Here is a 24,853-nt window from a genome sequence, read left to right as displayed (position 1 = left end):
GCTTCACACCCTAACCATATTGTTCCTTTGACAGCCGAGCCGCCTACTCCTACAACACTGAAGCTCAGATTTATGCCCCCAGCAGCGCAGCTTCCTATTTCGAACCGCAGGGAGGTGGAGCACAGGTGACTACAGCGGCATCCTCTCCTACAGCCATTCCCTCTCACAGCATGGTGGGCATCACTATGGACATTGGGGGAAGTCAGATCCTCTCCAGCTCGGGAGCCTATCTCATTCATGGGGGGATGGAAAATACTAGACACTCTCTGTCACATACTTCACGCTCCTCTCCAGCAACGGTATGTAGCCCTGCAGGTATTGCCACTACAGGGCCAGGAATTGTTCAAGGGGAACTGAAAGGACTTCAGAAAATAAATAAGATTTGTGTGTGTGTGTGTGTGTGTGATATAAAATGAATGATGTGTAAGTGTTTTATTAGCATGTGCTTGGGGTGTCTCATTACTCATGAGATTAAGGGGTAACTTGATTGCAGCGTGTAAGTATTGACATGGAGAACAAACATTTAATAATGGGCTCTTGGAAATTTGTCCCATTAAGTTCTCATTTCTAGCCCAGTAGGATTTTCAAACAACTTTTATTTTATTTTATTTTATTTTATTTTATTTTATTTTATTTTATTTTATTTTATTTTCATGCCTAGAAGAGCTGTTGATGATCTACAGCTGAATTTTGTCTGTTCTGGTCCTTGAGCTGGATTTTTGTTTTTTGTTTTTGTGGGAAATGCCACATTTTTGAAGAGAGAAGGAGGAAACATTTATGTGGAAGGTTGTTCTTCAGATGAGGCAGGATAGACCATTGCTGAAAGTTGTTAGAGGAAATGCCAAGTGGGGCAGGAATAGTAGGAATTCATTTAGCACATGGATATTACCTCCACCTATGTGGTCTGTACAAATGTGTGAATACATAGATTTAATTGCAAATCTTAGTCTGCAGAACAACATGGGATTACTCATGTCAGGTACCCTGCTACCATGGTGATGGGTACAGTACAAGAACCTTATTAGAATGAAATGTCGATAGCATCGTCTCACTAACAGATCTAATTATGTAGCTGCCTTATTGTACAGGATTTTTGTTTGCTTTCTCCCTCCTTTGGCTTCATTCAGGATTTAGGCCCCTTAAGGTACGTCTACACTGCAACACTATTTCAAAATAACCAGTGCTATTCCGAAATAAGCAGACAGTTTATTTTGAAATAGTGTCAAAATACTATCAAGCTGGAGGACTTCTCACTCCAACTCCTGTAACCCTCATTGTATGAGGAATAAGGGAAGTCGGAAGAAGAGGGCTTCATTTCGAAAAAAGTGCTGTGTAGACGCTCCCTATTTCAAAATAAGTTACACAATTGTAGCTCAATTTGCGTAGCTTATTTTGAATTAAGCCCTGCAGTGTAGACGCACCCTTACTCATGTTTAGACAGCCCAGCAGTAACTGTTCTTACTCCAAATAGCTCATTGTTTAAGGACAGATAGACAAGAAGACAGACTACCAGGAAGAAGAAACAACATGTACTTTAAAAAAAGCAAATATGTATGTGAACTAGATTCATTGTAGGTAGCATGGGAGACATGGGTCTTCAAAAGGGACATAAATGTAGACAGGATAGCCCTTAATTCCCAGTGCTGCCCAGAACATGTGGTGCTTTGGCAGTGGTTTAAAGGCAGCGGCAGCAGCATCTGGAGCCCCAGGCCTCTTTGAATTGTGGGGCCCCGCGGTAATTGCCCTCCTGGTCCCTTGTCAGCAGGCCTGTTCCCAGATTCTGACAAGGGGCAGGAACTCCTCAGACCATGCTTTTACATCCCTGTCCATCTGGCTTAATAGCCATTAATGGACTTATGCCCCTTATCTAACATAATTAAAAAAGGAACTATAGTCTTGACCTTCACAACATCCTCTGGCAGATAGTTCCATAGGTTGACTGTGCGTTGTCTGAAGAAGCACTTCCTTTTGTTTATTTTAAACCTGCTGCCTATTAATTTCATTTGGTGACCTCTAGTTCTTATGTTATGAGAAGGAGTAAATAACATTTCTTTATCTACTTTCTTCATGATTTTATAAACCTCTATCATATCTCTTCCCCTCTTCCAAGCTGAAAAGACCTAGTCTTATCAATCTCTCCTGATATAAAAGCTTCCTCACCCCTATAATTTTTGTTGCCATTTTATGTACCAATTTCAGTATATCTTTTTTGAGATGGGGCAACCAGCTCTGCATGCAGTATTCAAACTGTGGGCATGCCATGGAGGCAATATATAGAGAACACAAGAACGGCCAGACTGGGTCAGACCAAAAGTCCATCTAGCCCAGTATCCTGTCCTCCAACAGTGGCCAATGCCAGGTGCCCCAGAGGGAATGACAGAACAGGGAATCATCAAGTGATCCCTCCCCTATCACCCATTTTCAACTTCTGACAAACAGAGGCTAGGGACACCATCCCTGCCCATCCTGTCTAATAGCCACTGATGGACCTATCCTCCATGAACATATCTAGTTCTTTCTTGAACCCTGTTAAAGTCCTGGCCTTCACAACATCCTCTGGCAAGGAGTTCCACAGGTTGACTGCACTGGGTGAAGAAATACTTTCTTTTGTTTGTTTTAAAACTGCTACCTATTCATTTCATTTGGTGACCACTAATTCTTGTGTTATGGGAACAAGTAAATAACTTTTCCTTATTTACTTTCTCCACAGCAGGCAATATGATATTCCCTATCCCTTTCCTAATGATTCCCAACATTCCATTAGCTTTTTTGACTTTCCCTACACATTAAGTAGATGTTTTCAGAGAACTATACATAATGGCTGTGTCTACATTGGCACCCTTTTCCGGAAAAGGGATGCTAATGAGACCAGTCGGAATTGCAAATGCCCCGGGGATTTAAATTTTCCCCGTGGCATTTGCATGAACATGGCTGCCGCTTTTTTCCGGCCCGGGGCTTTGCCGGAAAAAAGCGCCAGTCTAGACAGGGCTCTTGCAGAAAATAAACTCTTTTCCGGAAGATCCCTTATTCCCGATTTTAAAGAGGAATAAGGGATCTTCCAGAAAAGGGTTTATTTTCCGCAAGAGCCCTGTCTAGACTGGCACTTTTTTCCGGCAAAGCCTCGAGCCGGAAAAAAGCGGCAGCCATGTTCATGCAAATACCACGGGGAAAATTTAAATCCCCGGGGCATTTGCAATTCCAACTGGTCTCATTAGCATCCCTTTTCCGGAAAAGGGTGCCAATGTAGACACAGCCAATGACTCTAAGATCGTTTTCTTGATTGGTGGCAGCTAATTTGCATTTGTCAACCTCTCTGCATGACTGTGATTATGGCTAGATATTCTCCATGGTCTTCCAGATGGGCTGAACAGTAGGAATTCTATGAAGACATTATTATGTCTGTTCCAGGAGAGGGCTGTGCCTATGCCAGAAGAGGGTGTGTATGTAATCAGAAGTCCAGAGGCAGGACACCCTGATGTTTTCATATCCATGGCTCCCCAGAATCCTTTTTAGCTCTTTGCTCAGGAAATGGGTTTGTAGCCATTTTCACTCCTTACTAGCTAGTGAGTAGCAGCTAATAGAGAACTGTCATCACCTTGTATGCCAGTGTTCATGAAGTATACCCGAAAAATATTAAACAATGCATATCTCTGGTGTATTGGATTGACCTTTACTGTTAGACAAGAGAGATCTAGTTCCTCTCTGTGCTGGGATGGAAGGAAGCTGGGATGGAAGGAAGGAAAGATATCACAGCTGATTTCCTTTAGATACTTTGCTGAACCTTAGGCCACAAATCCCTGTGTCAGCTCAAAGCAACTGATACTACAAGTTGCCCAAATTTCAGTGTCTCTTCCAATGTAACAAATCAGAGCAGGGTGGGCTGTTTCCATTCTGATTAAAAGCACACACCTTAAAGCGGAGCGATAAAAATATTTAAGGGCTTCCTCCCAGCCTCTTTTTTTGGAAATGTAAAATCTAGCATATGCATTTCTGTAGGGCTGCTTATCACTGCACGCCTATGAGGGAGACCTGTGTCTTGTCTGTATTATGCGGGTGCATATACAGTGTGGATGTTCAGCTGTTTCCCTATCTTGAACAGGGGAAGGAAACAGTGTTTCCCTATGACGTTTGACTCATTTCCGTAAGGCTACATCAGCAAACCAAAAAAGTTTTGGTTCCTCCCAGTTACCACAGGATGCTGGACTTATTTCTTGGAAATCACTGAAGCCTACCAAGTCCTTGAAACTGCCCCTTATTTGAGCTCAATAGTATCTAGTTAAGCTAAGGAGAACATTGTACTGTATATCCTTGACTATCTTCTGAGTGGAAACAAATACATTTAGTATTCAGGGTAGCATACAGGAGGGTGGGACCACACCTAGGCACAGACACTGGAAACTAGCACTTTGTCTACTGAAGTAACCAGATCCATTCAACTCCTTTTAGGGCTCTGGCGGATTTTTGCTTTTATAATGGTTATTCTACTTTATCTTATGGCCACCTTGTAGCCATAGGGAATATGCTAACATATATAAAGGAAACTCTAAGCATGGTCTGTTTGAATAAAAAAATGCAAGGCAACAAATAGAGCAAGTGGGGCATTGGCAACATGGTAACATTTACACCTTCTGTTGCATGAGTGATCCCATAGAATTCAGGTGCAGGATGTGAGCCATCTTGGCCTACTTACCTTTGGGAAAGAGAATTGATTAATGATGCCTCTTACCTGGCTATGTGCCATTGATTACTATGGCGATGGGTGCCTTCTTGTCCTGTTGCTACTAATGGGCCATGTATAATGAGCTGCCTGGGACTTCCTTACTACTGCACACTTATGGAGGAGAAACAGGAGGGTTTGTATCTGCCAAGACCTAAGCTTGGGTCTGTCTTGCTTCACTTGTAAACAGCACGTCCCCTTGTCACCCTAAGCTTATAGAGATTTGGGAGCTGCATCTCTCTGTTACCAAGGTCACCAGCTGTTGCAGAAGATCCCAGAGCCTTCTGTCCAGGGTCTTGGCAGATGCATAAAGGGATGTATTTATTTGTAAAGTTTGGCCACAGTTTATGTAGGAGCTTAAGGAGGTTCCCCCCACATGGCAGAAACTCGCACGCCAGGGCCTCATATGTGATGAAGCCGGGCACTTATACTGTCTCTGTGTAGTCTGGGCGCATGGAGCGGTGAGGATGTGGCCCTGAGGCCCATGATCCCATCAGTGCAGTGGTCCCAAACCTTCCGGGGCACTCTGGGAACTGGAATGGCAGCTTTGGAACTACACTGTGATCCCCTGGCAGGCTAAGAGTGGTGAACTATATTCCCTGCCCAAACTCAGTGTCATTCCCTGCCTGCCCTCAGCCTGTTTCCTTGGGTTTGGCAGGAAGGGTGAATTTCAGTGTCCCCACTTGAGCTATTGTCTTCACTATTTATTTATTGTAAATCCCTTTCTTTTACCGTTAACAAAAGGCCCTGAAAGCAGCTCCAGCACTGCCCCATGAGGAAAAATCCAAAGGGAAATAATAATAATAAAAGCTGAAAAGTATTTTTGTCTGACACAGAATAACGCTGGTGATGGAATATGTGTACAGGAGCAGCACCATGGACCCTGCATGATTGTCTCACAAGGCACTCAAACAGTTTGGGACAGGTTGGGCATATACCTTGAACCCAGGCAGCATTTCAATTCCTGCTTACACAGTGTTCAGTGTTAATGGTAGCCCCCAGTATTGGGGAGAGCATGGCTACCAATAAGAGCTGTTGAAAATGTGGGTCCCAGTTCTCCATTGGGTAGGCCCTGACATCAGCTCAGAGTTTCTAGGAGATGCCAAATCAGACCAGTCACATTGTATTGCTCACTTTGCACTGGGGTAAATGACTGCGCAAGGTGCAAGGAAATGGAGAACCAGACCCTCACCAATCAGTGTTTCCCAAAGTTTTGAGATTGGTGATTTCCCTTCCCCCCCCTTACATTTACTATGAAAGTAAGAGTAAAAAAATGTATCCGTGAAATAAACTCATGTCATTTATACGTATTTTGAGAGTTAGCACTTGGTCTCGAAGGGCAAAGGAGAGGAGGAAACAAGATTTTATTTGCTTTAGATTGCAACAACATTTTCAGTTCCTCATGACCTTCCCACATCTGCCTTTTGTAACCCCGTTGGGTGTTGCTATCCACCAACTGGCAAATACTGAGCCAAGTGGCTGTTTTCCTTCCCTAGATCGTTACAGGAATACTCGGAGAAATGTTATAGGAAATGTGGGCTCCTCTGCTGCCTGTGGTGGGAAATGCAAAAGAAAAAAAAATCTTTAAAAATGCCCCACCAAACCCATAGAGTTGCAGTAGACAGTGAACATGAGATTGCTGGATAGGTTGCCATCTCTGACCATGAAAATTGCATTGGCCTCTATGTTAACTATTTGGGGTGTGTCTGTTCTGGAGCTTAATAATAGTCTCCTATGATTACACTGCAGCTTTCATTCAGAAGGGTCCCTAAGGTTAGTAGACTGTCTGCAAGGGTCCTCTACCATTGGTTTGAAAACAGCAACACCACATAGCAGTGTGTTAAGCGAGGAAATGAAGGGTAACTTCTTTTATCGAATGTGCAGGGGCATCAAGGTGGGATACGGGCTAACGTGCCCTCTGTTAGGTCGAGTGCCATGTGAACATGATCACAAATGGCTGAAATATTGTAGAAGGGTGATGCCCTTCTACAACTCTGATTCAGAGGGGAGACTGCCCCATAGTTAAGGACTTTCAGCATACAGAGGTCTTAAATCCAGCCACTGGCAAGGCCTACTTCTGTTTAACCAGCAAGATACAGTTTCTCATACCACAGTGCTATATGATTTTAGAGTGACACCGTGGGCCCGTTTAATGTGTTATTTGTAGTAGCTCTGTTAGATGCACTATTTCATTCAACTACTATGAGTGGGTCTGTTGAGTCTCTGAGTAATTTAGTAAATGCTACTAACCAAATTTGGATTTCACACAGATGGGGCTGATGATAAAATGTACCATCTTTATATGGCTCTCTGTTTAGACATGCAAGAACTACCAATGAAAGTTGTTGGAGGAGTGAATCACTATATTTGTGGAGGGAAAAGGGAAGGAAACAGACATTTCTTCAATAACAGGGAATTTAAAATGCAAGTTCTGAAATGATCCTAGCTCTGCTCTTTCATTCTTAATATGTGTCCTTGCTGGGCAGTTAGTTTGCATGTGTTACAATAACATTTCTTTGCTGCACCTTCAGCTCGTAAGGGCTGTACTGCATCTACCTTGCATCTTTGCCATGTGCCCGTTTATAGACAGCATTAATCATTATTCAGTTATTAATAAAGACAAACCTTGGCTGTTGCTAACTATCTGATTTCCTTTCTTTTCTTTTTTTCTCGTGCGTATTTCCTTTAGCTTGAAATGGCGATTGAAAACCTACAAAAAAATGAAGGGATTACATCACACAAAAGCAGTTTGCTCAACAGCCATGTAAGTTACTGTTGGACTTTACAACCTCTTCCCTGCTTTGTTAGAAGCATTATTTATAGAGGTTTTGTGTACCAGCCAATCTGGGCAAATCAGAGCAGCTTAAGATTTGGTCACTGCATTCTCCATGACAGCTTTGTCCAAAAAAACCCACAGTATGCAAAAGCTTATAATGATTTTTATGCTTGTTTGTCAAGATGCTCTGGATTCTGTTATCTGTCTCTGCCCCATATTTGTTTATTTAATCTGCCTTGGAATAGAAGCTGTAGGCACTTAGGTAAGCGCATTGAGAGGTTTGTCTCCTTTCACTGGAGATTTGCTTTACAGCAACACTGTGTAGTGACTCATAACAGATGTCCTCTGTACCCATATAACAAAGGCATACTGTATGGATGTGTCTTGGCTTGCGTGAGAGTGTACTTCTTCTTTCTATAGCCAGGAAAGGCCTTCACTGTTGCAAAGCTATGCTAAACCCACTTGCTGGACTTTTCTATTTCTTGCTGATCTCAACCATTCCTTTGCTTTGGGTGAAATTCACCCCACTCTACTGGGCCTCTACAAGATCTTCTGTGTTATGCCTTAAGGCCCCCGATCTAGCAAAACTTAATTTTTAAGTACATAATTATAGAATCCTAGAATACTAGGACTGGAAGGGACCTTGAGAGGTCATCGAGTCCAGTACCCTGCCCTCATGACAGGACCCAGTACTGTCTAAACCATCCCTTATGTGGGATAAAAGGGTCTAGTCCAAAGCATACCAAGAGCAGTAGGAAGGTTCCCACTGAACTCGACTGGGCTTTGGATCAGGCCCAGTTGTGGGTCTACGCTGAAAAGTCATGGTATAAAAATGGCACCTTTTCCCACAGTTTTAGTCTCTGTGCATTCAGAGTCAAGATCTCTTGACTCTCTTGGAGGGAGGGAACAAAAAGATGACTTTACCCCTTATCAGCCCTGGAGAACTAGCACAGCTGTGCTGTAGCGAACTGGACTTCTTTTTGGCTTACGTGTCAACAAAACTGTGAATTTAATGGAACAGTCCCTTTTGGATCTAAGCGCTCTCAACTCTCATTGGAGTCAGTGGGAATGGGGAGTGCTTAGCACTTTGCAGGATCAGGTCTTCACATTTCTGTGTCATCAGATTATATTCATGGTCACTCCTGTGCAACTGCACCGAAGAGCAGGACAGATGAGACCACAGACAACATTTGGATACAGATTCAGCCGTATTGATGATGGTGCATAAGCCAGAAATAACCCAGCTCTCAGCCCAGGGTGGTTTACATGACTTGGCAGTAGGAAAAACACACACTTGGCAACTTGAGAACATTTTGATTTGAAAAAAATATTGCAAAAAATATTGGAATCCCTCTCTGGACAATTTTTATAATAGTCATGTCTCCGAGTAGAACATGTCTCTTGGGGCCAGGCATGTTATTTGGCACTAGGGGGAATTTTACTCCAAAATAACAAAAAGAAAAAAAAATCTACCAGTTTTTTTTCAAGTATATCCACTTTATTTTTGAGTTACTATAGTTAGTGTTCTGTTGTATCACATTTCAGAAAAAAATCGCCAGTATTACCTTCCCTTAGTGTTCAAAAATTGTGTGATTGCTTTTTAAGCAGTCATTGGATTTTTTTTAACAAATGTTTTTATTAGGGTTTCTTTTGGTTTGAGGAGTCACATTTTTAATCTTATCACTGCAACCACAAGGGTTAGAAACTTAAAAAAAAAAAAAAAGCGGAGATTTTCCTGTAATTACATAATTCCAGGAACTGGGGCTTTAAGATAAACACCAAAAATCATGAGATTTGCAATAAAATCATGGGCGTTGTTAACACTGAATCTCTTCTCATATATCTGGGAATTTCTTAAGAGCTCTGGTATCATAATTTTGACTCTGTGAAGTGCTGTAGGAGGACAGAAGGCCAAAGAGTCAGAATCTTCAGCTACCCAGTTGGGTCTAGTAATAATTAAAATGTCCATTACAACAGGCATGTTCTTTTTTTTTTTTTCCCGTGCGGAGACAAAAATGCTTCTGACTTACAGCAATACAATAAAATAAATCTCTGAATCAAAACTCTTTTGATAGCTCCCCTGCAAGCATGTCCTGCTGCAAGCATGTTTTTTTGAAACACCTTGTTGAGTAGATAAAGCAACTGGCTGGTTTGATCCTTCTCATGAACAAACCAGCGTAGAAGTAAAGAACGTGATTGAAGATTTCTTTAAATTGTCTGTAGTTTTATACCTCAAATTTAGGTTCTGTTATCAATACATTTTTACAAAACCTAATGGCTACGTCTATAGTACGACTTTTGCCGGAAGAGGCAATGCAAATGAAGTGCGGATTAGCATTTTCTTGCGCTTCAGTTGCATATTCTCTTCCGATCCATTTTGCGCAAGGGGTTTTTGCGCAAAAACAAGCAGTGTAGACATTTCCTTTTTGCGCAAAAAGCCCTTTTGCACAAGATCGGTATAACGCCTTTTTGAGGCATAAGACTCTTGCGCAAAAAGGAAATGTCCACACTGCTTGTTTTTGTGCAAAAACCCCTTGCGCAAAAACAGATCGGAAGAGAATATGCAAATGAAGCGTGAGAAAATGCTAATCCGCGCTTCATTTGCATTGCCTCTTCCGGCAAAAGTCATAGTATAGACATAGTCAATATGTAGACGTTTATTCCTGATTATGTGCATCCATCTTAGTGTTTGCAATACCTTGCTGTTAGAAACCCAAATACAACTGCATTGGGCTGGTGTGTGAGAATTAGAAAGTGAAAGGGAAAAGGAGGCAGTGATCTGTCCAAGCTGAAGGGATTGGGAAAAAATTTAACTTGGCATAAATCATGCAGATAAAAATAGATTCTTAAAACTCTTTGTTTTGATTATTTCAAGCACTGTTCCTATCATGTGCAAAATAGTAAACAAAAGGGGATCTTTCTTTCTCTTGGAAGTGTCTCCAGGGTTACCCAGTGGGGGGCGGGGGTGCAGTTTATCCTGGACTCTCTATTTAAGAGGGACCCCAAACCAAAGGGCATTGCAATCTGCTGCACAGAGTCACAAGATCATTCATATTTGGCCTGGTCTCCCCTCTGTAAGGGTAGAGGGCAGCTGGGCCAATCCTGAGGGGTGTAGCAGCCCCCCATGTTACAATGCCTAGAGCAAGAAATTGGGCCCAGCCCTATAAGATAGGAGTTGCCACTGTGGAGAGAGCTCACTTTCCATCCTACCCTCCCTGGGGGCCTCCCCACAGTGGTAATTATTATGGAAGATCTGGGGGAGAGGGTGCTCTGTTTCAGATTTTGCCCTGTGTGACCCTGAGTGTCATGAAGGTAGCTCTCTAGGGAAGGTATCAGCTAGTGACAATTACAGTACTCACTAAGGCTGAGTTGCTTTCTTTGTTTTTTGTGCAAAAGTTTCTTAAGGTCATAGAGAACTTTTACAGAGGTTTCCATTAAGTGTTCTGTCGAGGTACATCGGGTTGTTTTCCTTCCTCCTTCATGATACATGAATCTGTAAATTCCTAAAATAAATGTTCCTACATTACCAGCAGCAGCTGGATCATGTCAAGATTTCAAAAACCAGTATGCTTCATTTTATCTGATCATTTTATCTACTCCCCTAGGCCCATTCCTGTAAAAACCCTTCACATCATTTATTTAAGTTAAGAACAATGGTCACATGAGTAAGAGCTACATTGGGTAGTAAGTTTTTGTGGGATCAGGGCCTAGCAGAGCTGGCCTTACCATGAGGTGAACTGAGATGGCCGCCTCAGGTGTCAGACTGTGGGGAAGGGGGAGGCACAACTAGGACCTAGAATGTAGAAAATTGTGTCTGCTGCTGGTGCATATGTATTCTCTCTGCTCTAGCTGTACAGAGATGGTGGAGTGCTGTGCTGGAGGAAGGAGGGCACAAGAGACATATCAGGCAGGCAGGAGAAAAGGTGGCATGGGGGCGTCATTTGAGCTCCCCGCCTCAGGTGCTAAAATGTTGTGGGCCGGCCCTGGGGCCTAGGCCTCCAAAAAGTTCTTGTTGCATGGGGTTATGCAGACTTGCTAGATCAGAAAGTTAAAAACTGCGGGCAAAGTCATAGCTGCCATGACCCCTGAAATTCTATATGCTGATGTTTGATATTCCTAGATAAGCGAAATGTTGCTGGGACTCCACTAATCACACAGATAGCATAGAGCAATTAGGTCAGAGGGAGGGCTCTGTGGATCTCCGTTCTATATATAAATTTTCAGCTGATGGGAAGAGACTTAAAAGAGTCTACAGTTTTCAACTGTGATTGAACTGAGGCATCTAAATCTATATTTAAACACCAACCCAGTGGCCTGATTTTCAGAGGTTCTGAGTAGCTTCGGGTTCTGAACACCCTTGAAAATTGCAGAAGTCAACAAGAGCTGTCTGTTTGCTCCATCTCTGAAAATCTGGCCATTTCTCTAGATGCCCAGATATGGATTGGCTTGCTTAACATCATCCAATCATATTTGAAAACTTTCCTGCTGAAATCTTTAAGGAGAGGAATCATGGAAGGTTCATAACTGGGTACAACTAATGATGGAATAAAGTTGAGCTATGGAAAGTACACATTGAATATCAGGAAATGTTTCCTGGTAGTGAAATTAATCCTCTGGAAACTGAAGTTTTGCCATTGATTTCCGTGGGGCCAGCATTTCACCCCCAACTTCCTTTTAAAATTAGGCTGGGCAAAGCACTACTCAAGGGAAATTTCTGCATGGATGGAGTGGGGGGAATGCAGTGAGTGAAAGAAGAATGAATCTTCATTTCTGGGGCTACAAAGTCAGTAGATCAAGTACTTGTGACAGCGTTTGCTCAGACAACTGTGAACTTAGAGACTGATGCCCTCTCTGTGCTGACATTTGAAATCTAGGACTTATCAGGGGCTAAAACAGGGAAATGCACAAAAGCCTTCATAACCTGCTTCCCAAGGCAAGTCCTGAGGAGTCATTAACAACTAACCTCCTGAGTAGAAGCACTGTGAGCACATGGTATCTAAGCCATGGCACTGCCTTCCTTTTCACTTCCAGGTGCAATTCTAGTTGCTGTTAATCTCTAATGCCCCAGTGGACTCCATGTTACCTGAGACGCCTTCTCTCACCTGATCTTTCATTGTAGCAGTTACTGTTGACAAACAGGCTGTTGTTACTTCTCTCACTGGTAGCCAGACTTTTCTCTGGCAAATATGTGCTCCTGGCAGGCCCACCACAGCCTGGGTCTGGTTGAGCTCTACTGCTTGATATAAAAGGGATTTATTTGGTTTAGATTTTGTTTGATTCTTCCACCTGCTCCCGTTCACAATTGCATGGTATGTACTGTAGTCAGCTTTGTAAATAAGCTTCTAGCTGCTACAGCAAATGAGTACTCTATGCAAATCAAGTAAATAAACCACATAAATGTCCCATGCTAGTGGCTTTTGATATCAACTGGATTTTGAAATGTACTTTGAGGTGCTGATTCGGCAAAGCACTTAAGAAGTTTCACTGAAGTAAATAGGATTTAAGCACGTTTAAAGGTTATTGTGTGCTTAAGTGTTTGCAGAATCAGGATCTAAAAGAATAGATTATATATACCCCAGCCCGCTGCTCTCTCCCAGTCCCCAATCACTCATCCCCTTGAAGAGACACACTTGAGTCAAATTGGGCCTAAGATATTTGTAAATAAAGTTTTCAAATCCAAAAGCCAATGGAAGTGCTGGTATTAAATAGAAATCCAGTGGGAATGTTTCTCTGCTTTGTTTCCAATGCAAACATAACAGTGTTGTGCTAATGCATGACAGCCACAAAATGAAATGGAGAAGAATTGATTTCAGTATAATCAAAGTGAACCCAGGTAAAACTGCAAAAAGGAAATAGAACAAAAAGTGATGTTTTTTAAAAAAATTTTAGATTCCCTCAATTTTAAGTATCTAAGGCTACGTCTAGACTGCAAGCCTCTTTCAAAAGAGGCTTTTTCGAAAGATACTTTTGAAAAAGCCTCTTTCGAAAAAGAGTGTCTAGACTACAATCAGTACTTTCAAAAAAGCAAGCCGCTTTTTTTAAGGAGAGCACCCAGGCAGTCTAGATGCTCTCTTTTGAAAAAGCACAGTTTGCATTACATAGCACCTTTTTTCGAAAGAGCACTTTCAAAAAAGTCGTTCTTCGTCATAAAACGAGGTTTTCCGCGGTCGAAAAAACTGCTGCGTTCTTTCGATTTACTTTTGAAAGAATGTGGTAGCAGTCTAGACGCAGGTAAAGATTTTTCGAAAAAAGGCCACTTTTTTCCAAAAATCCTTGTAGTTTAGATACACCCTAAGGTGTTAATAGTAAGCTTGGAAAAGAAATTCAGTTTTAAAAACTGTGACTAATAACTTGACAGGTTTTTCTTTATGCTCTAGTGTGCGCGTCTTTCTTTTTTCTTCTTTCCTCTTAATACTACTAATTAATAATTTAACAATTTAATAATTAATAACAATGACATGCTGATTCAGTGGTGGAAGATTGCATTGTAAAACTCTGAAATGTCCAAAAATTACAAAGAAATACAAAAAGAAGAGACCCACAGAAAATAAACAGTAAAAAGCATTTGGTTGAACCAATTGGGAATGAGCAGGAACTGTGGAAGATTAAAAAGTAGTTTTTATTTTCTTTGTCCCTATTCCTCTCACTGTAATGTGTGGATTTCTTCTCTGTGCCTTGGAACTATAACATGTTTAGAAGGTTAAACCTAGTTGCAATTGATCAGCACCTAATTGGATCCACAGGGCAAATGAAATTAATGAAGAAAATGGTTAACTTGTGTCCAGTGAATTTTCTAAATACATGGAATGAACTAAAATGAACTTAGATATACACTAATTTAAAACAGCACTACTTTGCTGTTGTGCTAGGAGCTCTTGGATTCCTCTCCTGGTATAGACGGCTTAATCAGTAACTTAATGGCTGCAAAATGGCTCATTGTACGAATTTAGTGTGCCATTCTTGTTTCAGAGATCCATGGAGATATGTCTCCCTCTGCAAATAAAGGTGATGTAGATCACTCTCAATATCCTGTTCAAACCATGCTTGGGACTGAAGGCTTAGTTAAGATATTAATGGAACAATTTTCCAAGCAACCCTCCAAAATACAGGGTAGTCTCTTCTGGCCCTAGTACTCTCTTCTGGCCTTGGTATCTAGTGATCTGATTCAAAGCTCACTGAAATCAATGGAAATGGCTTGCTGAATTTCAGTTGCATGAGGATTGGGCCCTAAGATTTCCTGTTAATATAAAGAAAAAAAGCCTAAAATGTAGCTTTTAATTTTTCTTGTGTGCAGTAGTTCATAACAGTTGCAAATTTTAGGCTTTCAGCCAGCAACTATGAAACATGTGCACAGATGCAATTAAGTCATTGATCAGCTGAAAAGATCTCAACTGAAATAAAAATGGGCCCGATTCACCACTGCTCGTTTGAATTCTGATTTCAGCAGAGCTACCGCTGTAAAACTTGAGTAATTGAGCAGTGACGTAGCCTGCTAGGCATGCACTGCTATAAACTTGGTGTCAGAAAGATCCAGGCCTTTTTGTGTGTATGTTAGCTGAACAGGGCCTGTGTGGAGAGGGGTACAAGGCCTATGGCGTGTGCTTTAATCCCATTGATTTCATGGATAAAGCACCTGCTTAAGGCCAATCACATATTTGAATATTTTATTCTATCTGGGTCATATTTTTGCAGCTCTGATTGAGGCACACAAGGGTTGATTTTGCTCTCCTGATATATTTACATCAATATCAGAGGGGTAGCCGTGTTAGTCTGAATCTGCATAAACAATGAGAAGTCCTGTAGCACCTTATAGATAAACAGATTTATTGGAGCATAAGCTTTTGTGAGCAAAAACCACTTCATCAGATGCATTCTACCACATGCATCTGATGAAGTGGATCTTTGCCGACAAAAGCTTATGCTCCAATACACTTGTTAGTCTATAAGGTGCCACAGGACTCCTCGTTTATTTACATCAGTGTAATTCCTCCTGCTTGAATTGAGTTACATCTGGTTTACACCAGTGTAAACAGAGATCAGAATAAAGGCCTAATTTTGAAAACATTGGCCCAACATATCCTCTGGATTCTCCTAATTTTTTATTCAAGGAAGTACCTTATCAATATTTATTCTTGGTTGTACATCTAGCTTGTCTCTTGCTTTTTATTATATTAGCCAATATTTGCTTAAAATTGTTCTCTTTTTATTTTCCTTAATTTGGCCTTTAGCCAATTAGAGAGGTTTTACATTCCAATTTGTGAACTGCCGTTGTGTGACGGACCTGCCCTTTCAAACTGGCTGAACATAAAATAATTTATATCTAATTGCAAACTCTGATCAAGAGAAATGTCAAGAGAAGTAAAGTTCAGGCAATAAATTTTGAAAAGTAGCTGGTAACGTGTCAGATTTTAAGGTAGAGATTGGCAGCCATTTAATTGTGTTGTTAAGGGGACAGTTGTAAACATTTCAAGCTTGAAATTAAGACGCATTAACTCAAACAAGTTTTGCCTGCTGCATTAGCAGTTGGAAAAAGTGCTAATAGAGTAGCAACATATTCAGATTTAGTAATTAGCATCAGGTAATCATTGCCTTTGTTCTCCTTAACAGTAAGCTCATGAGACTTTTTTGTGTGGCTTTCTATGATTTGTAGTCTTCTTGCATTCATGTAATTGAGTAAAAGACAGACACCAGCATTAAGTGGCAATGTATACTTGGGTGCTAACTGTGACAGCCTTTTTTGATTTCACGCTGTTCCTGCATCATGGAGGATGTAAATATCAGATTGAAACATACAAGAATTGGCTGCAGTTATACCTACTAACTACCAACCACAAAGTGCTCTTGAGTGCTGATCACAACAAGAAAGTTCTCCTCCCTTTTAAATGTTGCCATCGTTTTAATCAAGCCATTTTAAACATCTTTAGGCTTTTGTGTGTGGGTTTTTTTTTAAATCTATTTTTATACATAAAGCTCCAGTGGCTGTTGGACAACTATGAGACTGCTGAAGGTGTGAGTCTTCCTCGGAGCTCTCTGTATAACCATTATCTGCGGCACTGCCAAGAGCACAAACTGGATCCGGTGAATGCTGCTTCCTTTGGAAAACTGATTCGCTCCGTGTTTATGGGGCTGAGAACGCGGCGCTTGGGAACAAGGTTGGTGTAAAGGGGTTTGACCTTCGGGCTCAGTGGTAGAAGAAGCACATTCCCACCTTCCTTTGACCCCTGCCTGTTACACTCAACCACCATTTTGGAAAGGTTACAGAAAGGCCAGTGGTCTGAAATGCCACTTAATTACATTAAATACTAAATACCTTTGTATCAGACACTCGTTGCATTCAGTGACATTGCTGTGAGTTATAGATGAACGGGCAGTGACTTGCCATCTTTTTTATTGTTATCACTGTTTTAATAATATGATGCGGATTCCTTGAGAGGTTTCATTATTAAGTGATCTGTGTATCAGGAGACATGGGTAATTCCCAGTTCTTCCATAGACTTGCTTTTGGGGCCGCGGGGCGAGGGGGGGGCGGGGGGGGGGGGCAGCTAGGAGAGCTATTTCACCTGCCTATATATCATTTTATCTATCTGTAAAATTGGTTTAGTACCTCCTTCTGCAGCACGTGTGAGGCTTAGCTGAAGTTTGTAAAGCCTCAGAGAACCTCGTTAAAAATGTTACAATAGTGCAAATAGTAGAAGTAACTGTTTTCAGTGGTTGCAAATTGTCCTAAGAACAGTGGCTCTTGACTTTATATTTTGCTGGAGAGAGAGTTACTGCCCCATTCAGCCATAGTCTGTATCACAAAATGCAACTCCCCTCCTGTCACTGGTGTGGCAGACCCACTCCATATTATTCCTAGGTCGACAGAGTAACAACCAAACAATATTGTCAATGGAAAATTGGTATTCTAAGCAGAATAAGTAATATTAACAGGTCATAAAGTACGATTCCTCTCTCTGCAGGAATCAGCTATGGCATGTATTTGAGGACACAATTTAATTACAGTGGTGTTCCTGAGCCTGCTCCAGGATGGGGAGAGATCTCGTTTGGGATGTCTGACTATGTGGGGGTGAACAGAGCTGCATGCCAGTTTCTTAAGCATGCAGGGCAGTTTTATTATTCTGTTTTGAATTTTGGCTTAACTATAATAAACCCCATTGTTTTAAAAACTAAACAGTCAAGTTTAAATTTGGTTTCATGATTCAGTATTATACCAGATGGGGCGACTGCTTTCCAGTCTTGCACTCTGCTTCTCCGCTCCCAATCAATGTCACAAATGAGCTTCCTTTTCATCAAGATTTCCACTGGCAGACGTAGACTTAGAGAATCATATTGCAATTAAATGGTCAGAGTTTGATCTCTCCAAAAGATTACATCCAAAGAATTCTGTTGATTTCAGTTGGGTTACTCTAGGTTTTTACTCCAGTGTAACTGAGATCAGAATCTGGCCCCAAATCTTTAGATACAAACATTCTGCTCAGAGTTTTCTTAATGAAGAGTTTTATGCAAAGTTTTATAGGCTTCTTACCTGTAACATTTTCAGGGAGCTGAGATGAGTCCCTTGAGTGGAGTGTTCTTTTTAAACATTGGAAGGATACTCACTAGAGCAGTAGGCTAACTTGAATATTTGTATTTTAGAACAGTTAAAATCCCAAATATGCATATATATTTTTGGAGGACATATCTTTATAAGAGAAAGAAATTAAAATATATTGACATGTTTTGGTAAGGTCACGAATGGTTAAAGTGTGTGTAAGTGTGCGCACACATGCATATAAAAGTATAAATATTGGGATGAAAAATATTTTTATAAAAATTTTACTCTCAATCAAAATTCTGTCAGATTTTGGTGAAATAATGCATTCCTGCAGAATGTTTCCATTTAGTTGTAACAGAGTTTGTTGACAGAAATGCATTCAGCTGGAAAAACTTCAGCCAGCTCTACCCAAAGAGAATCTGTGATTTGGGATTATGCTTCTACCAGCTGCTTAGAATCCACAGTCCGAGCCAAACTTTGAAGTGTTTAGTGCCTAAATGAAGATGAAAGAAGGAGCCAGATTTTCATAAGTGCTCAGCACATTGGGTGCATGCTAGATGCTGAGCTATTGTGAAAATCTGCCCCCTATGTACGTGCCTAAATAAGAGCTAAGCAGTTTCAAAATTTGGTCTTGATTAGGCGGTCTGAACCCTTTGAAAACTTCTCGCTTACTAAAAACATTTGAAATTAAAGAGGTGTGAACTTTGAAGAGTGCAGCCAGATAAATGCAGAAACACCAAACTCCTACTAAATAAACATAGTAGTTAGTTAACTTCAAGTCACAAGTTTAGGTCCACGGAAATGACTCAAATTCCTTTTTACTGGATTCAGACAATAACGCACAGCTTGTAGAATCCTTCATTGCAGCAACAGGGGGCTAAACATTCCAAAATCTTTCCTTTATAAAACGGCAGAGAATAATTTGTGCCCCAAAGAGGAGTAGGGTCTCATGTAGAAAAATGATTGTCAGACAACCATTCTCTTCTGTAAATTCTGTCTGGAGTTGGGCCGAGAAAGCATAATTAATTTCAAGGTGTGTTCTGACTCGGCATTACCGTGTAAATCATAACAGCTCTAAAGAGCTCAGAGGTAGGTGTCTCAGGCTGTAATGAGTGTGTTCCCAGCCGTTTATCCTCTCCCAGTGTGGACCTGCTTGGCCATCATTAGTGACAAATTGACAACTCTTGCTGCAGTCTGATTTAGCAGAACTGCTATCTTCAAACATGCAGGCCATGTAATGACCATCCTCGTTTCTGTAGCCAAACACTGGGTAAGTCTAAAAAGAACTCCTAGCTTCACGGAGATACTTTAATCGAGGCATCCATGTGTAATACTGAAAGCTGAGGAGACACTACATGCTGCACTGATCAGCCAGAGAAGAACTCCCAGACTTGCAAAACTACCATGAAAATGAACTAGCCCAGAAAAAAAAACCCCTACCTTCTACCATGGTGACTGGAAGGTAATTAGGGGGCATGGAGTCTGAGTTGGGGGGGAAAACCAGATTTTTCTCTCTCCCTGATCAATTAGAGCAGGAGTGGCCAACCCATTACAGATGAAGAGCCAAAATAGTGGTGGATACAGCGCAAAGAGCCAAAGGAAAAAAGTTGTTGAACCAAAAAAAACCCAAACAAAACAGTTTGCCCTTTTAAGTCAGCCTTTCAGAGGGGGCGGGGGAGTGTTGGCTCTTCACTGCACGGAACCCTTGCTTTCGCTTTGCCACACTGCCCTTTTAAGAGCCGCAGGTACAGGAGTCACAATTTTTTCTTTGAAGAGCCACGGGTTGGCCACCCCTGAATTTGACTATATCAACACTGCACAGTTATTTCGGAATAAGTTATTCTGAGGCAGGTTCCCCTAATGTAGAGGTGCTATCTCAATTTAAAGCCCCAGGAGGACTAACTTAGAATGATCCTGGTAAGGGCTATTTCGAAATAACAGCAGTGGAGCATCTATACTTGCCTTATTTCGAAATAGCTATTTCGGAAGAGGCGTTATTCTTCATAGAATGAGGTTTACAGAAGTCGGAATAAGGCATCCGTTATTTCGAAATTATTTTGAAATAATGGAATTGCTACATAGACGCTCGCTGAGGGTATGTCTACACTACCCTCCTAATTCGAAATAGGAGGGTAATGTAGTCATACCGCAATTGCAAATGAAGCCCGGGATTTGAATTTCCCGGGCTTCATTTGCATAAAGCCGGCCGGCGCCATTTTTAAATGCCGGCAGTTCGAACCCCGTGCCGCGCTGCTACACGCGGCACGGAGTAGCTAGTTCGGATTAGGCTTCCTAATCCGAACTATCTGTACTCCTCCGAACTAGCTACTAATCCAAATTAGGAGGGTAGTGAAGACATACCCATAGTTATTTCGGAATAATGGCCATTATTCTGACATAACTTTGCTGTGTAGCCTCAGGATGGTTTTACCAAATGTTATGTGCAGAAATCTACCTGCTACATGGAGTTCTGTTGTTGTAAAAAGCCAATCCAGTTAAAGGGTAGAATGACTCCAACATCTCTGTGGCCTTCTGTAGAAGTAGCAGTTTGCATTCTGACACTGACCTCACGTTTGCCAGTTGCTGATGATCACTTAGGCCATGTCTACACTAGGAAATTCTTTTGAAATTACTAAAATCAACTTAATAACTCCCAGTTTAACAACATCGAAATAGCATGTCCATGCTATGGGGAAGCCTTGAAATTAGTCCGAGGCAGACTCCATTAATGTGGATGCGCTACCTCAACTTAGAGCCCCAGGAAGCTCTGGGGAGTAATTAGTTCGAATTACTCTGGGGAGTCGTTATTTCGAAATAGCAGCACCGGAGCATCCAATATATTTCTGTTTCGAAATAACTATTTTAAAATTAGCATTATTCCCTGAGGAAAGCGGGAGTACAGATTTCAAAACAAGTGGCCGCTATTTTGAAATAACGGGCTTGGTAGTGTGGACGGTCCACTTATAAATTTGACCTAAAGGGGATTATTTCGAAATAACGCTCTAGTGTAGACTGGGGCTTAGAAGACAGGTCTCACTGGAAACCCCCCCTGTAATTAAAATGAAGGTGTCTGTGACCTGATTCATCAGTTGTAAAATGTAAAAAAGGTGTTAAATGGATATCAAATGCGACACTCTCAGTCCAAGGCTGAGGCTGGAGCTGAGAAGATCAGACTCCCTCCCATTTGAGCTGGCAGGCCCAGCCTCCTCTGCGTAGGCATCTCTGTGGCTCCAAAGTGCATCTGAAAGCCATGGTGCAGGATTAGAGAGAACCACCAGCCAAGAGCTTTTCTCACCGCAACATTCAGCTCCTGGACTGATATCCTGGCCTCACTGAAGTCAGTTGAAGTTTTGCCAGTAGGATTTCCCCCCTTGGTTTTTTAAAGAACAGGATATTTCAGGATAGTGCTGCGATAAGCATGTTATAAATTCTTAGACAGAGAGAAACCTTCATTCCATCATAACAAAGGGTCATTTCTGGCAAGCACTGAAGTCAATAGTAATATTTCCATTGATTTCAATTATTAAAAATAGATTTGTCTCAAAATATTTTGATTTAGATAATCTGTTATCTGCCCATGAATAAGGTTTTATGAACTGAATTGAAAGCAAAGCTGAAATGTGTCTAGGTTACAAGTGTGTCTAGGTTAAATGTAGATGTTACTGAACTGTGTTTTGAAAAACACGGCACCATATGTTTCCAGAGATAAGTTCAAACAAATGTTATAAAAGAGATCTTGGGCTCTGTTTTAAAGTTTGGGGTATAAACCCTCAACTCCAGGATAGTAATAACAGTGAGATTTGAAAATAACATGTATACCTCTGCATTTGAAATAGGTTCTCGTTATGTTTATTCGGCAAAGAACAAATCCTTCCAGGATTAGATCTAGGATTAGATAGAAATTATAACACACATTTATGATCCACAAACTGTTAGCACTGTCAGATGTTTGTGTGTCATCCCCTTTAAATATCTGACATCGATAGATTTTAATGTTATGGTTGCAGGGGGAACTCCAAGTATCATTATTATGGGATCCGTCTCAAGCCAGAATCTCCACTGAATCGCTTACAGGAAGACACCCAGTATATGGCCATGAGGCAGCAGCCCATACACCAGAAACAAAGGTATGTACCCACTGTGTCTCAGACCTGCTAGTTGTGGCAATGGAAGCTGTGAGGCACGGTCTCCCCAGAAGAGCAAAAGACTGAGCTCCAGTGTTCCCTGTAATCTGCGCACATGGGTGGCCACCCAGGAGAGATTCAAATGCCGCCCAGCTGATTAGCAGCATGCCCATTGCCTGCAGCATGCGTTTCTACTGGTGGTGTACATCCACACATGCCTTGGTGCATATAACAAAATTTATTTCGCCCATGGATGGAAGAAATTAGAGGGAACATTGCTGACTGCCACTTCAGACAGCAGCAGCAGCAGCAGCAGTTTGAGACTTATGTAACTTAGGGTACGTCTACACTTGCTCCCTAGTTTGAGGTAGGGATGCAAATGTAGCTGACCGAAATTGCTAATGAAGCGGGGATTTAAATATCCCGTGCTTCATTAGCATAATCTCGCCCGCACATTATTCTGATCAACAACTGATTTGAACCAGGAAGTGCGCTCCAGGATTCATTAGTTCAAATCAAACCCCTTGATTCGAACTAACGTTACTCCTCTTTTTTTGAAGAGTAATTTTAGTTCGAACCAAGGGGTTTGATTCGAACTAACGCGTCCCAGAGCACACTTCCTGGTTCGAATCAGCTGTTGAGCGGAATAACGCGCGGGCGAGATTATGCTAATGAAGATATTTAAATCCCCGCTTCATTTTTAAATTCCCGCTTCATTAGCAATTTCGGTCGGTTACATTTGCATCCCTAGCTCAAACTAGGGAGCAAGTGTAGACGTACCCTTAGTGATAAGATACAGTATGTGCTGTAGGGCAAGAGGAAGGCATGGCACCTAACAGAGCTGGAAGTGGTTGATACTGAACCAGGACAAAAAAGGATCAATGAGAAAATTCTGATTCCACAAATTATTCTTCTTAGTCTTTTTTTGTGTGGTAGAGGCTTGTACTTGGGCTGCCTGTTACTATGGTGAACACTACAGAATATTCTTTTCACTGAGTACCAGTGACTCACCATCTTTAAGGCCTCGGCTGCACACTTATTTGTGTTTAAGCAGTGGAAGGGGGCTTGTTTTTCTTTACATAGAACAATAGATAGTGCGCCCAGTCAGCCTCACATCTGCTACTTCTGGATAAAGTTAAATGAAGGCCCTGATGCAAAGCAACTCTTGAATTGCCTCTTGGGAGTTTCTGCGCTCTTGCTTCTGCTTGGAATGGAGGCATGGAAAAAAAATCTAAACTTCTTCAGTTCCCAAACAGCAAAAAAATAGCTGTTGATTCACTATCTGACCTTCAGCAACTCACTTAACCTTTCTCTTAGCCTCAACTTCCTTGCCTGTAAAATGGGGAGAATGATACTTAGCTCAGAGGGATGATGTGGAGTTGCATGAGTATATGTGTGTAAAGCATTTGGAGAAGGTGCCATACAGACATTAAATATTGGTCATTGTTTCCATCCTATTTTTGCCTGAAGCTTCCATAATGTTTTTGAGATTACTTGGTATCAGGCCTCATCTGCAGTGAAATCTTGCTGCTTTTAGAAAACCACGTTCTTGTTGGTTGAAAAACTGGTGTGTAAAACAATATTATTTATCTAGAACACTTTAAAAAAACATTAACCTATCAGTGTGTTTGGCTCTCTGTTAGAGAAGGGCTTGTGAAACCTTGTTTAAACACTGTTTAAAACACAGTTATAAATAACTGGCACAGCTCTAATGCAGGCAGACATTAGACTTTTATTGGTACTGTTTCATTTCTTTACAGGATAATCCTAACGTTTCTTGTATGCCTGATATGTTAGGAGCAGTGGGGAGGGGCAGCTATTGGCTTACACAGCCCATTTGTTATATGAAGTAGAAGTTAATGTGCTTCAAATTCTGTCTTGAAAATTGCATCCCACACACTTACCTTCCCTGGTTGTTGATCTTGAGAAGTACAGTGAAAGCCACTTGTGCAAAAAATAAAAATACATTTAAGCTCCCCGGACCCTTCACTGGAGCCAAATGGTTTTATTCATTTTAGGATCTCCCCTCTCTAATACATGTATGCAAGCTATGAATGCACATGATACAAACTGGGACACCCGTTTCATGTCGGCAAAGTGTAGCAATAAGACATTAGGCCACCAAACCAGACTGGCTTCCTATCCTCAATGTGAAATAGATTGGTCAGAGGGCCATTCCTAGTTGGAGCTGTCATCATCACAAAACCCCCAGTTTGATTGTACGTGTCTCTCACTTGCAGTATCAGCCGACAAAGCAAGAATCAAATAGAGCAGTGTTTCTCAACCAGTACCCTTAGGGGTACCCTTTGGAGTACTCGAGAGAAGTCTGGGGGGTATGTCAACACAACTGAAATTTGGAGAAAACTGAATTTTTGTTTTAAGTTTTACAGTGTTTTATTATTTTTGTACTTTTTTACACCCAAAAATTTCATTGCCTGCCCAGCTACAATTAAGTTATTTAAAGAAATGTGTTGCAATGGTAGAAAAAAAATTGTGTGTCTGAAAACTGTACGTACTGGGGGCACTTCTATATTTCTGTTTTTTTCAAAGGGGTACTTTATGAAAAAAAGGTTGAGAAACACTGAAATAGAGCATGAGTGAGCACAGAGCCACCTAGTGGCTGTACCTCTGCGTCAAGGTTGAGGGGAGAGTATCTATTTTGGTGCTTGTTCTCCATGGATTAATAAGACTCAAACACCAGG

The 24,853-nt window shown here is 41.4% G+C and overlaps 1 protein-coding gene across 10 annotated transcripts in view; it reads left to right on the top strand.

The window, feature by feature from the left end:
• RFX2 (regulatory factor X2) overlaps positions 1-24,853 on the top strand; it is a 107,813-nt gene that overhangs the window by 66,565 nt on the left and 16,395 nt on the right. For 6 of the 10 annotated variants that reach the window (XM_075902983.2, XM_075902988.2, XM_075902984.2 and 3 more), the window contains 4 exons: positions 35-299; positions 7,407-7,481; positions 16,464-16,645; positions 22,035-22,154. In XM_075902983.2, coding sequence (XP_075759098.1) covers positions 35-299; positions 7,407-7,481; positions 16,464-16,645; positions 22,035-22,154 — 642 coding nt within the window. The remainder of the gene's footprint in view (positions 1-34; positions 300-7,406; positions 7,482-16,463; positions 16,646-22,034; positions 22,155-24,853) is intronic. The other 4 variants (XM_089775043.1, XM_089775042.1, XM_089775044.1 and 1 more) reach the window with 4 other exon arrangements.

Source organism: Pelodiscus sinensis, chromosome 32 (assembly GCF_052426305.1).
Source record: "Pelodiscus sinensis isolate ZL-2025 chromosome 32, ASM5242630v1, whole genome shotgun sequence".
Lineage (NCBI taxonomy): Eukaryota > Metazoa > Chordata > Testudines > Trionychidae > Pelodiscus > Pelodiscus sinensis.
This window is presented reverse-complemented; position numbering and strand designations above follow the sequence as displayed.